This window comes from Gallinula chloropus (assembly GCF_964237585.1).
Source record: "Gallinula chloropus genome assembly, chromosome: 6".
Classification (NCBI taxonomy): domain Eukaryota; kingdom Metazoa; phylum Chordata; class Aves; order Gruiformes; family Rallidae; genus Gallinula; species Gallinula chloropus.
Window position 1 is genome coordinate 32,166,782 of NC_140091.1, and position 15,057 is coordinate 32,181,838.

At 37.3% G+C, this 15,057-nt stretch overlaps 1 protein-coding gene across 1 annotated transcript in view; it reads left to right on the plus strand.

Moving 5' to 3' along the window:
- The window catches only part of CDC14A (cell division cycle 14A), a gene marked incomplete at both ends in the record, with an annotated part of 51,360 nt that overhangs the window by 21,936 nt on the left and 14,367 nt on the right, over positions 1-15,057 (plus strand). Inside the window, 3 exons of the mRNA XM_084265903.1 lie at positions 4,655-4,734; positions 12,454-12,520; positions 14,627-14,689. Coding sequence (XP_084122029.1) covers positions 4,655-4,734; positions 12,454-12,520; positions 14,627-14,689 — 210 coding nt within the window. The remainder of the gene's footprint in view (positions 1-4,654; positions 4,735-12,453; positions 12,521-14,626; positions 14,690-15,057) is intronic.

Sequence of the window (15,057 nt, forward strand, 5' to 3'; positions counted from 1 at the left end):
TAATGGCACTTAGTTGCTAAATTATTGTCATAAGCACTCTGTAAAGATTACTTTTTGTCATAAAATTCAGATTCAGAGAAAAAAAAAAAGTCAAGTATTATAAGAACAGAAGAACATGCAGACTTCTCTGATCTTAGGGAAGTTCAGGGTTCCTCCTAAATGGCCAAGAATACAACACAGACTGCAGTGCTGTCAGAAACAGGTTGCTGCTAGGTTATACAGGTGCCATAGAGAATACTTTGAAGCCAGTATTGCTTTGCTTTTCTTTTCATCTGTTTGGAGACATTTTGGTTGTTAGGGGGTTTATGTAGTCTTCCACAATAGTGGGTTTGTATTTTTTTTTTTTTGTTTAAAGTCTTTAAAAAGAATTTTAAAATAGTATTAGAAGTGCACATCAAAAGCTAAAGTAGCCTGGTTTGACTCAACTTGCCACTAGTAGTTTTTGTCTTGGCTGGGGAGAAGGGTGAGAGGCAGTAGGCTTAACTGAATTATACTTAAATGATTGTAGGATCTCCCTGCTTGTCATCTGAGAACATATTCTTGGAGAAATAGTGGAGGAGACTGCATCTTTCTCCTCTCTGACAATATATGGATGAATTGGGGGCTGGGTCTCTCTTTGCATATTCTGAAGGTATTTGTTGTGGGGTTTTTTATGGTGGGAAAACAAGAATCACAGAATCGTAGGGGTTGGAAGAGACCTTAAGATCATTGAGCCCAGCCCCCTGCCAAAGCAGGTTCCTTAGGACAATTGCACAGATAGGCACAGACAGGTCTTGAATATCACCCTCTGCTTGGTTGTGTACTGTTACCTAGCAAGGTTTGTATTCCCTGGGGGAGAACACAGAGATAGTCTGGTTATACCTTGGACTGGTTTTGTACTTTTAGGGAAGACGGCGGTGGGGACAGAGAACATGTATGTACAGCACTTACTCCTCCTAGTAAACCAAGAACTTTAGTTCTACCCTTGTCACAGAGAAATAGTAATTACCTCTTGCAGCTATTCAAAGACCAAAACTTGATGAGTGGACCCAAACCTGACTTGAGCAGTCCTGGTGAAATGTAATGCTTTCCTACTGTGGTTAAATATGAGAAGAGATTCTGTGAGCTCTTTTTCCTTGGAGAGAGAAGGTGTGCTGGTTGTACTTCTTTTTCTCAATTACACAAAGTATAATACAAGTGTGTATTTTGGTAATAATAGCTTTTGTTAGATTTCTGTAATTGAAATAAGGTGAGTTCTTAAGCTTGTAATTTTATCACAGCAAATGATTAGGTAATAGTAAACTACTATGGCATGTTTGGTCATCTGCTTGCAGGGGTTCATCTTCCCTAATTTAAAAGTATAAACTTCTTAGTCCTACCTGAAGCCTTAAGAGTTTGTTCTCTTGCAATCGAAGTATATCACGCTACTGCTTATATCCATAATCCCTCCCTTAGGGGGTCTGCAAGCTCAAAGGCTTTTCAGTTACTGCAGCACGTACAGCCTCTTTTGTTTCAAGCAGTGCTGTTTTTCAGATTGTGTTAGACTGGCTTCATGGAATTCTTGTGATAATTTAGCAACTTCAGAGTAGATCTGTTTCATATACTTCTGATTTGAAAATGGCTGGTGCAGGTGGGAACAAGATTAATCCAAATTGCATTTGAAATGTTGTGGATGAGTGTTAAGGTGGACTTGTTTAAAATACTATTTCTCTTTTTGTTCTGCAAACTTTCTATGACTTACAGTATGACTTCTTTTCTTGGCAGTGTATGTGGTCAGTTACCAGTCGTTTACCTGCATAGTATCCCAACTGTGGAGAGCTTTTGCTTTCAACCATGTAATTATTCAGGAAGCTGAGAATATAAGAATGAAAATATCAAAGAAGAAAATATTTGGCAGTTTTCAATATTTGCTGAATTTGTTCTTTACAGGTAGCAGTGCTGCAGAATGAGTAGTGACAGTGCGGAAAAGAAGTAGAACCTTATTCCTTGTAAAACAACTTTTGGAAAAGAATAATTGCTATGAGGAAATTGACTTTTTATAAAAGGCTTTTACTTGCATTATTTCTTAGATACAAGTTCAATTTATGCAAGCTATTCACTCTAAGCTCTTTGTATTCTGGTTTGTGGTTATGTTGGGTTTTTTCCCACTTATGTATGTGGCAGAATGAAAACATTCTGAAGATTCATCATATTGGATTAAAAAAACCTAAGTTTCAGTCAGAAGATGAGTCAGAAAATGATCTCCTGGGTTTTCTTAATGAACATCACTAATTACTAAAGATCTCTACTTTAGTCTTCCCTTCTCCATTTCATTCACTTTCCTCCAAGTTATTGCATTATTCTTGACATCTATGATACTTTTTTCAGGAGCTCTGTTCAGTGTTTCTTTCCCTCTCCTCCTTTCATTTGTGTTCTTAATATCTTTTGCATGTTTACATCCTGCTGTCTTTATTGTGAGCTTTTATGAGCTTTGTGGACAGACAACTAGCAGTGTTCAAAGCTGTCTCTACGCAGACATGCATACATGACATTTTTAAAGTACAGCGACTTCTGTGAATTGGCAACTGCAGCATTGGGAAAACATCAATGTAGGACAGATTTGCCCATACTTCACACTTCTGACTTTCTATTGTGTAAGGTGGAAACCTACCTCTGAAGTCCTCTAAACTACCCTCTTAAGTTTTGACTATAAGCAGGAGTTTACACTTTGCATGTAAGCTAATTGACATGATTATTGACATTAATGGCCATGAATAAACCCAGTATTTTTCTGAAATATGCCTTGCCCCCTGAAATCTATTGCACAGGTTGCATTGTTCTTAAATGTAGAACCTTTGTGGTGAGAGGACTATAAAGGAGGCTTCTTTCACAGACTGAAAGAACCTTTTAGTTCAGGAGCAGAACCTTCAGTGCAAGAATTGAAGTATGACATTGGTACCATTAGCTAGCAATCGTTTCCATAGACAAGTTGTTACAGCTTAAAAATGAAGAGAGATGGATCCCTCTCCTTTTTAAACTAAGTGAATATATCCATTAAGTAAATATTTGAGTCTGTTTTAATTATTACTGGTTTGACCCCAACAACAAAGCATTGCAGTTGTTCTGATAACCTAGAATAAATCAAATCGTTTTCATATAGAAATTGTGCCTGGTTTTTTATGGTGGGAGGTTTCAGGAAACCTTTGCTTTCACAGGTGGGGCAAGGGGGGTGTGGAATATGGAATTTGGGCAAATACAGTGACACTAACTTTAAGAAACACATATTTTGGGCACTTGCTAAATGAAACAGCACTATTGACACCACTGCAGTATTGAGAGTTAACATTTGAAAGTATGTGGGGGTTTGTCCTCTTTTGGGGTACTGATTATTCTGATTTAAGCTATCAGTGTGACCATGAGGGGGTTGAGACTGAAATAAGCTCTGTCAGGGAACTGATCTTCTGAAGGCAAATCAGTTTGTCTAGAGGGTTTTGGTCCAAAGTTAGACCAGTTGTTCAAAGCAGTGAAATAGGTCATAGTAGAAAAGCAGAGATGTTTCTAGAACCTCTTTTCATTGTGTCGTGGTGAAGGCTGTTTTACCTGAGTCAGCTTTTTGTTGTTTTATTCTATCTTGTTTCTTCCATCTGCCCTCTCCTTGCTTGAGGAAGAAAAGCAAGAGAATCTACCTACCATGTTGGCATCTTGCAGAATACTGAGAATCCCAATAACCTGAGATATGATTCTAGACATAGAGCACGTTGCAAATATTTTGGGAGCGATCACCACTTAGATTCTAATGTGCTCAGGCTTGGAAGTTGAATAAAGCTTTTAGATCAGGAGCTAGCCTATGTCTTGGTTAAAAATCCTCTCAGGATACTTCATAGTCAACACCTAAGTGTGCATAGAGCTAAAAAGTAGCCATGTAGTTGCTGGTTGTGAGGTGAGTTGGGGGGAAATGGCTCAAAACTATGTGGGTTTGTTTACAAACGTGTTTGTGCATATGAACTATGCCACTTGAAACTGGATTAAATAATTTTTAAATAATGCACTTGCTTAATATGTATTCCAAGTTAAATTTATGTTAGGACAAGCTTTACTGTACAACTAGGAACTGAAATACAACAGTGTGTGGTTGTATTCTACTTAAGTAATTCAGTTGAGCTGGTAGTGTTTAATGAGCCTTGGTTAAGGTGTTACAGTAACTATGTATTGGTCTTATAATAACAACTTCAGCTTGTTGGATGTTTTTGTTTGTAGTTTAAAATTGACAGTTAGCAATGAAAAAGTATTTGTGTTGGAAAGTCTTCCATTAAGCTGTGGTGGAGACATGTTTCCTTTGTCAGATGCTGTGATAATTGGTTTTGATTCATCTGAAGCTGGACAGAGAAATCCTGGTATAGCTGCCTATTTTTCATCTTAGTACAATGTTGAGTCTGTCTTAGTCTCTTAGTTGCAGCAATATGTGTTTTTTAAGGGGGGAGGGAATGATATAAAACAAAAATGTCCATTTCTGTTGATTTCTGAATCTTACTTTGTGTAGGTAAGTGTTTTCTGATCTATAAATGTTGTAGAAGTTGGTCATAAAGGAGTCTAGCATATGTTCGTAAATGTTTAGAGGGATGGGGAAAGTGTACATGTGGTTATGACTCTTCAGGCTCAGGGCTTTTGTTTTTCCTTTCCTCCCTACCCCATTTAGGTGATATACTTGAAGAAAACCCCAGAAGAAGCTTACAGAACACTTCTGTCTGGATCTAATCCACCATATCTTCCATTTAGGTATGTGAACATGAGAAATGGGCTTACCTCTTGTGGTTTGGAGTTTGCTAAATACAAAATTTTCAGATTGCCTTCCCAGAAATAGGGTTTATGTCTGACAGAGACATTGTATCAAAATGACTGATGTCTAGAAAAAAAAATGTTTTATACTTCTGTGGGATTGCTTGCTCTGTGGTAGATTAACAAAGCTATATTGATTAAGTTTTAAGTAACACTCCCAGTCTTACCAGCTCTTAAGTTTAGAAACTATTTTTTAGTATGTATGGGACTTGGCAATTAAAATTTTTCTTCATGGTTTATCCTGGTTTACCATTTGCAAGTAATTCAAACCCATAGAATGACCTAGTACCTAACCAGCTAGACTTAACATCAGTGAAATGGGTTTTATGTTTTTTCCAGCTACTAAATTGCTTTGCCTCTGTTTTCAATGAATCGTACGTAACTTCTACCATTCTGCCTCTATTCTCTTACTAAGGTTGTATGGAAATTGAATCTGAAGTTTTAGCTGTCTTACCTATCCATATAGGCTTCCAGATTTTTTTCATGGTGTGGACTGTGAGAAGCCCTTGTGCTCATGGATGAAAATACCTCACACTATTCTTATGCAAACAGTGACAATAAAAGGCAACTGCAAGGTCACACTCCTGTTTCAAAGTCATGTTCACTGTCAGCCAATGCATTGATATAGACTTACCTTGTCTGTATCAAATTCTTCTGATTCTACATCCACTCAGCAAAGGAACATCATAGTATCTCTCTTCTCATACCTTGCACAGGGGCCAGATACCATAGAAGCTGTTGGGATGGTAGGTTTAAAGACCAGTTTGACTTTGAAATCTTAAACTAACACCTTTTTTTTAAATAAAGGTGTGGAATCAGTGATAGCTTTTATGGCAGAGAGTTTGTACGTTCACCTGGTCATCAATAGTTCCCCAAAGCCCAAAAAGTTTACTGAGCTGCAGATTCCCATATTTTTTCAGCCAATGATGAAAGATACTTAGTATAGTACATACTGTCTCCCCCCTTCAGTTATTTTAAATGTCAGTGTGTTTTAACATCTCCAAATCCTATATAAAAAACAGGAGGGATGAACTAAGTTCAAGAATGATGTATAGCTTTCTTAACCTTTTAGATTCTTTGGTTCCTGATCTCTTCCCAGGCTGAAATAACAATATTGGTCTTTCCCATTTACAGAAAGTTCAGCTACTGGGAAATTGCTACAAGAAGTTCCTTGAAGCAAGCTATTTATTCTGTTATTCTGAACACAGACATGGTGTTGGTGGTTAGCTACTCTGGGGTCAGCAAAGGAAGGATTAAAAATACAAGAAATAGAAATATAAAGCTTCCTTCAGAAAAATTCTATACAAAAACGTTTTATGTTTACCAGTTGAGAGAATATTAACTGAAAAAATTGAAGGCCATGTCCAGCAAAGGGACTTCTCTGGCTTTGCAGTCTGGGCTGTCAAATGGTTGCAAAGTACAATTGCTTCACTCCTTTTGTCAGCTTCAGGAGAAGAGGACAATACATGTATAGGGTAGGCAGTCTTCTGAAATGTAACTCCTCTGCAGTCTTTGTCTGCATTTCAAGCCCTGGGTTGCTGAGAGAGAAATGATTGGCTAAAGCTTTTTTGGGATGTTGTGGTTTTTGGGGGGTGGGGTGGTGTTGTGTAGAGAGGTTTCTGTGCAGTTTTATCTGGTGGGTTTTCTCTGGTGGGTTTGGGTTTTGGTATGTTTCATGTTACAACAAACAAAAGCTTTAGCTATTTTAGAGAATGAGTGGGAAACTTCTTGATCAGAGCTTTGCTGTTTCTAGAAGGAATATAGTGTCAATTAGACATGGTCTCTTGAGCATTCTTTCTTATATGGCATGGGGTTAGAAAGCACTTAAGTTGCTTTTGGAGCTGTTTTGGAGTATGTCAGGTCTCGGCACTGGATTAGAGCCTAAGCCGATCCTACTACTCAAGGTATAGCTTGTCCTGCTGGGCAGGAAGGCTCTGTAATCAAGCAGTATGGATGGTGAGGCAAAGGGGAGTGAGGAAATAAACTGAGGAATTCTGACAAGATAGGATGCTAGGTAAGAGATGTGAATTTGATCACTAGAGAGGATATTTGGGAATTGAATTTGTAGGAAGAGGCTGGAATAGGTCCATAAGGAGCTTAAGAATTACTGGGGCTGAGAGGAGGGCAAGTATATCTGATGAGGGCCTGCAGTGTGACAGTCTAGATTACCTGCGAATGGGGAGGAAATAATTTATTCCTCCTTTGCTGGGCTTCCAGAGCCTTCGAGATTTTTCTCCCTGTCAGCTCAAGATATTTGAGACATCCTTGATGCAAAATGAGGCATGTTACAGAGCCTTAGGTAAATGAACCTGTGATAGAGGCAGTAGCACTGCCTTAGGTACTGTATCTGCTTGGTGGTGAGCTACACTGTAAAGAAAGTTTGCACTCCTTCCACATCTTTAGTGTCTACAATGAAAAATACAACCCTTCCCTCTAAGAAGGAAATAATTTGAGATACTAATAATTGGTATACAGTACTTACTGACTTTGAATTTATTCTTGGAGCCTGGAATTGAACTATTATATAACTTCTGTAGTATAGGTCATCTCCATTTGAGTAGCTTCAATTGAGAATTTATTGGTCATCTAATGATCCAATAGCTTAGACTATTTTAACAAGATCACTAATTTGATATCTGAAGTTATTTGGAAAATATAGGTGATTTTTCAGTAGAAGCTGTGGGTTTGTCAGATTCTTTGCAGAATACTGAGGTATGTTTACATGAAGTGATCACTGGGAAACTGATCTACTTTCATCTAGCTCAGTGACCTCAAAAAGCCTTAATCGGCTTAGGTCTTCAGCTGGTATTGCATTTAAAGACAGCTTCAGCAAATATTGCTCAGGGCTAGGAGGAAATCAGAATACCCCTCTTACAAGATACATGTAAACATTTTGGTTTTGTTTTTATAATAAAGACAAAGCAGAAGGATAAAGCACTACTGGATTTGAGACATTTTCATCTTATTTTTGACTGATTCATTGTCACTTGGTGACACACTAATCTTTTCAAGGTCTTGTACTGTATCTTCTAACTTCTACTTGAGGTGGTGCTAACACCATTTTAAATCCTCTTTTCGTATTGTGTAACTAAGTTTTAGATTTTTCCCTCAAACTACTCTCTATTGACTTTAAGAGAAAAAACCCAAATATATTTCAGTATCACTGTGTTCACCCATCTGTATAGGTCATGAATTTCAGAGCTAGATTGCAGCTTGTAGCTTTTGGGGTTTGTTTCTTTATTGGCAAGTGCTGAGGAAACAAACTATTTTGTTAGTGGCTGTGTAGAGGTTTGGTGAAAGGGAAAGCACTTTGCAGTATTGAGGTCAGCTACAGTAACTGAAATCAGATGTGGATTTGCAGCTCTCTAATGCTGGCTACTGATTCCTACTACATCTGTATCTCCTGGAAATACTCACATTTCTCTCCTTTTGCAAGCAAACAGAATGCTGTCAGGCAATAGTTGGTGAAACACTGTTTACAAATCAAGGCAGTTATGCATTTGGTCATAAAAGACTGGAAGAATACTGTAATGACATGTGGTGAGCAGCAGAAATCAGAGCACCCACACTGTAAAACTGTACGGTCTCTGTGCTCTGTTCTATTATTCTGATATGAAGTAAGGTCTTCCTTTCTTTTTCATGCTTTTTTAAACACAGACTTCTGAGTTGTTGAACAAAAAGATATGACACTTGAAATCCAGATAGCTTGGGTTTTGACCTGTAAAAACAACTAAATTTTTTTGGTATATGCATAAGTAGCCTCCACAAATTAAAATTAACTACTGTCTTAAATGTGAGCACATGCATTAGTTTTTTGTGGAAAGGATGGTGACTGTGTACAGTGGACAAAGGAGACGAGTAAGTTTAAACAGGAAGTTAATTTTGTCTAAAATTGTGTTTGTTCAAGGTTTTTAAAGGTATTTTTTTTCTCTTCTCTGCTTTTTCCTTGTAACTGCTAGTGCTTGCATTTGGTTTTACTGTGGTACAAAGTGTGGCCCATTCAGAATCTATTGTCTGTCATGCAAACTAAAATGGGTAATAATTCTCACTCTAAATGTTTGAGAGATCTGTCACTGGTAGAAAAAACAAGCATGCTAGTGTCCTAGCACTATATAATGGACTTCACGTGGTATGAGAATAGTTGTATTTTTAACACTGTTTTTGTAAAGTTTAGTACTAGTTCTGACAGTGTCCAGTGTTTTTGTTCTATGGTCTAGAAATTCTTACACTGGTAGGATGGGTTGACACAAAGAATGGAAAAATTGAGCTAGCTGTTCTGCACTACTTCATATTAATTTTCTCCAGTAAAAACATTTATTCAAGAGCATTCAGAAAATTGGATCAAATTTGTTTAAGATCTGTAAGTCTTAATGATCTGATGTGACTTCTGACTGATTTCTCTGGGCTGGAAAAAATTTGGTAACTGAGCTTCAGCCTGGAAGAAGTCCTTCTGTAGGTGATGGGTGGGGGGAGATTTTGGTTTTGCTTTTAAGAAAGAATCAAAATAATTAGTGAATTAAAAGCCATGGATATCTCCTAAAAAATATGGTTTGAATGAAAATATGCAGGAAATCCAGTCACAAATTTTAATTATTGTTGAGTGCTTCAAGGCCTTTCTAGACACAGTCAGCAGTAAGATTTGCATTAAGTTCTGTCCTCTCATACTTCAGCAAGATGCTTTTTGACTAAACTGTAAATGAATATGCTTTTCTGGAATAATATGAAATCATCTGTTTGATAGGAAGTTTGAATATTAAAAAAAGCGACTTTGTAATTATGTTGTGACTTTGCTTCCTAGAGAAATAGGGGTTTTGTATTGTTTTAATATTTAAAAGAGCTCTGTAAAGTGTGTTTTATTGCTTGCTGTGTGTGCAGAGACTGGCAGCTTGGTTTTCATCTAAGACTGAGTCCACAAACTGAAAATTCTGGACCGTAAACTAGTAAAGTTTCAGAAAGTGGTTTGTATCTGGAATTTATTCTGATCAGGCAATTGTAGTACTGAAGACTAGAAAGGTAGTTATACATATTCCTAGATTTATCCTGAAAAGTTTGTGAGTGCTAAAATAACCATAGCTGTGGCTTTAAGGGAGGGGTTGGGGGGGCAGCAGGGGGCAGTTCGTACATCTTGTTCTATGTTGTTGTTTTCTAAATTATGATAGAGGCAGTGTCTGTGATTTGCTTGTGTTTGCCCCTCAAGTATCTTCTGGTAAGAAAAGGGACCTGTGGCAAGGTCTGCTGTAATATGCTCAGTATTTGTCATGGCTCATCAAACTTCATGTTTTTTTTTTTTTTAAGCCACTGCTTCCAGGTGTTTCACTACTATGCTGTACTGTCTGTCACTCATATTTAGAGTTTGCTTATTGGTGGTGCTATGTTACTGCATTCTGCCACAAAAATAGATGCTGTGAGTTCGTCAGATGTGAACTCAGTGTGTTGAATTTCCTTAAACCTATTAGAATACTGCTGTACTTTGAATTCTGGTAATTTGGATTAGGTTTAAACAGCTGCTTATTTGTTCATTCCAACACTTTCCTTGTTTGGAATCTTCTTGGCTTTTAGTCTTTCTGTTGTTTCTTTCTGTGTGGATGGCAAGTGTCAGCAGAGCTGCCTTCTGTATTGGTTAGGTGCACAGTAATGGAAATGAGATATTTGAGGTCGGTATGATGTAGGCAATAGACGCTAGCTGCCAGCATCCGTGTGCAGTCCACTGGTAATAGCTGTCTGTTGGAACTGTAGCTAGAAATACTGTACACCTGGAATTGTACTAGGCTTCTCTTGTACACCTGGGTCAAGTTCCATGTCCTCCCTCTCTCCTCCCCTTTCTTTTGCTTTCATAGTGCTGCTTATTAATAGATTAGAGATTATGTGGCTTTTTTCCCAGTATTGTTTTTATGTACTGCAATATCAGATCCCTTATCAGTTGGAGTAGTTGTATACATATAGGTAAAATAAAAGAATGTCATCTTGTTATAACCAAGTTGCATGTAATATAGGACATTCTACAGCTCTTAAAGATGTTCTGCTATGCGTGTGTACCCACTGGGTTCTTAAGATTTTTTTATTTGAAGATCTTTTTAGTATGAAAGCACTTTAGCAAACAAAATGATCTATTATCCAACTTTTTCCTGTCAAAAATGTATTGTCTGTAAGTTTACCTTTTGCAGGTTTGGTATGTTCTGCCTAAGTAATGTCATGAAAACAGCTTTTCATTTTGAAAAACTTTGTTAGATATGGATATTGAAGTCCTATTCACACTTCCAAGTTCCCATTCTAAAACATTGTGGCTAAATATTTTTAATAATAGAGTAACTTGAAAGCTTTACAGTGTAGCCTGCCTGTAATATGGCGTTGTAAAAACTAGTTTTTTTCAATACACTTTTTATGAACACTGCTCAGAACTGATATACTTTGTTGCCAAAGAATAGTTGAGAATATTATACTTTTAGAGTACTTGGGATTGAAAGAGCATATCAACGTAAATTTCATAGTACTTCTAGCAAGTAGGCTATCAAAAAAGGAAAGTTTTCAAAAAAAGATTAAGATTTTGAATCTACTATAGATTAAAGATATATTTGGCTGAAACCTAAAATTTTGCTGTTCTGATAAATTGTAGCTCTTATCATTCTGGATAAGATAGGTTAGAGCAAAACGATGAAAGATTTCTTTAATGAATGATTAGGAAACAGTCTGCCCAGGCAGAGTTTTGTTACAATGCAAAGTGGTCTGAAGCTGACTTTTTTTCTTTTTGACAATTCATTTGTTGCTGGGTTGGGGTTTTTTTTGGTGGTATTTACTTTTATAGTGGTATCTGTTATTTGTGTGTGTTGCTTTGGGGTATCCTGTCAGCTTTTAAAGAAAGTGTTATTTTCATAGTGGCAGAACTGATGTCAAGTAATATTTAATTATGTAGATATTTTTTAATCTTATCTGTAATCAGGCATCAAAAGGAGACCCTGTAAATGAAATTCAAACTTCAACTGTTAGACAATGTATCTCAAATTTGAATCATGGTTAAAGTGAGTTTAATTTTATTTGCTATTTTTCTTACACAAGTCATAGAATATCCTGAGTTGGAAGGGACCCATGAGGATCACCAGGTCCAATTCCTGGCTCCACACAGGGCCAGCCAAGTCAGAGCATGTGGCTGAATGCATCATCCAGATGCTTCTTGAACTCAGTCAGGCTCAGTGCTGTGACTGCTTCCCTGAGGAGCCTGTTCCAGTGCCCAACCACCATCTCTGTAAAGAGCCTCTTCCCAACACCCAGCCTAAACCTCCCCTGTCTTGGCTTCGTAGTGCTCCCTTAGGTTCTACCACGGGTCACTAAAGAAAGGACAGTTCCTGTCCCTTCGCGCCCCCTCATCAGGAAGCCAGAGAGGATCCAAAGCTTCCTGTTCCAGGAGAGCATACATAATTTGCTAAAAGACACATAGTTAGCTGATGCAAAATACACACTTAAAACAATTTGCAATATCTAACTGCATTTACACTGAGCTGCATCTTTGGTAGAGGAGTGCTTTAGCATGAACAGCCATCTAAAAGCATAACATCTTCAGACTTTTTAATTCAGATTTGAGTGGATTGAATAACACACATTCTGTGTGCTGCCTTTCTCCAAGTTCTTAAAATAATTCTGTTTATATTCTTATTACATCTATAGGGATGCTTCATTTGGGAACTGCACGTACAGTCTTACGATCTTGGACTGCTTACAGGGAATAAATAAGGTAATATCCCTTTTATTTAGCAAAACAGATTGAAGGAAAATCCTTTTAAAATACAATATTTGGAAAATCTGGTTTCAAAGCAAAATGTGTGTGAATGAGTAGTATGCTGTCATGAAGCCTAAGCTACTGAGGACTGAGTAGGACAATGGAAGAAGGTTATCTGTTTTACCTGGCTGGCCTGGCCTCTGGCAGCTTTCTGAACTTCACCTCATGAATCAGAATGTGCAAATGCACCAGGCCAGGCTGGGGACAGTTCTTAACTGTGTGAGGCAGTGCACTAGATCTGCTAACAGATGACTTCTAACCATTGGTAAAAGGGAGCAATGGTGGTTGATGAAGTGAAACAGGCAGCTGGGTATACTGTGCTTTAATCTGTGCAGTTTTTGAATGCACTTGGGACTTGAATTCCTCTTAAAACACTTGATTTGGTGTTTGGCACTTCTATTTAAACAGTTTTGAAAAAATTATAAAAATAATATATGTTGCTAGTGTTTTGATGTGTCACTTTCAACAGTCCTGGTCCTGAGGAATATTAAGCCCCAATATTCTTTTTAAAAATGTCACATCACGTCTTAATTGGCGACCTTGTGATACAGTGTGTACTTCATACTATAAAGATTCCATTTTTTTCATCATTTCCCACTGATCTTGATGAAGGCAGCAGACTATATGAACAGTTCTGTACAGGTACTTTACAGACTATTTGTAATTCTTAAAAGTATGGCAGAACAGGTGTTTCTTAGAAATTGAAAAAAGAGATCAAGCTTAATATTTTTAGTGCTGTGGAGGTGGGAAATGAGCTGTCACTTAACAGCAAGACTCTAATTTGTGTGGCATTCTACGGATCCTGAAACTCTGTGAAGCAGTCAGTGCAGTCACTGTAACTTATCTGCAACAAAGATGTCAAAAGGACTTTGAGAATCAGTTTTCCCCCCTTTGTTCCCATAAAACTTATCACTGAATTTTTGTCCAGTTCAGTAAACAGAAACACTTTGGGCAGAAACCATATGCATCGATTTGAAGTAAAATTTTAGTCCTACCTGGGTAAACTTGGTGTTTGCATGCACATATATCCTTGCTAATCTGAGGGGCTACAAATTCTGCAGTGTAGCCACCCAACCATGCTAAATGAAATGGTTTTCAAAATCAGCTGCTCTTATAGGCCTCTTGATATCTTGGGATTCATTAGCAGGTCCAGTCACTGAGCTTATGTTGTCTGCAAAAAAGTTATTTTTGCTTTATCTTAAAGGTGCTCTGTGTGTAGCAAATAATGGTGGACTAATTATTGGGGGGGGGTTAAGATTATAGTTCTGTGGAGTGTTATTCACACAGAATGTTGTGTAATATCTATACTTCTCAGAATGCAGTAAATTCAATATAAAATATGCTGCAGAACTATCTTCAGCCTATGCCTTGAAAATTCCAAGGAATTTGGGCTACAAATTCCTTATTTATAGAACCTTTTGTAATATAGCTTTATACAGATCTTTAGTACAAATTTAGCATAAGCTAATAAAATACAGCACTTGGAATTGTTTCAATCATGTAATGTAGTCTTGTGAGCTTTGTTCTATTGGTGGAATGTGAATTAAAAACAAATTATAGTGTTATACACAGTACTGTGCATATGCTGCCATTTTGCCTGGTTACAATGGTGATAAAATCAAAGTATCCTATTAAGTATAGGAAATCAAACTCCTGGTGTTCTCTATTTTATGTCCAACTGCATGAAAATGTATTCAGCATAGAAATCGCTGAATGACTTGTGTGGCAAAAAGGGAATTGCTTTTTAATTTGTCATCTGCCTCAATGAAAAAACATAGGGGGTTGGGGAGAATCAATTTTATAATTTAAGTGATATGCAACAACTTTGTCTTGTCATAATGTCTTTGAAGGGGAAATGAGTCTGAAATGATTTAGTAATGTTGGAGTTTTTGTTGTCTGTGGTGTTGATCTGTGTAAGATGTAATGCTGTCTTAACATAGAGGCTTCAGTAAGCCAAACCCACAAACATTTAGTTATTTAGTTTTGATTCTCACAAACAGTATTATAAAATGAGATTATGTATCATATTTCAGAATAAACTGATGACTTGTTGCCTTTTAGGCCTTGCAGCATGGATTTTTTGACTTTAAGACATTTGATGTGGATGAATATGAACACTATGAGGTTTGTACATCTAATGAGTCGAACATGCTTAGTTTACCTAAAATGAGTTAGAATATACAGTATCCCACAACGTAGAACTTAGCAGAAACACACTTGAATTCAAGTAAAACCTGGTGTTCTTGCTGGCTTCTGGGACCTCTTCCATGCTTTCCCTGCGTCCCCTGTGATCCAAGGTGTCTCAGCTGACCTAAATCTGCTTTCAATGCTTGTTGAGCTGCTTCTTGAGATGCTATTAGTCTCAAACAAATGATAATTTTTTATAGGCACATAAATTAAGCACACTTTGAGCTTTTTTTAGTAAGGATGCATTATTTGGGGATTCTAGTAATGAAAACACATCCAAAATGTTTCCCTAATGAAGTCCAAGA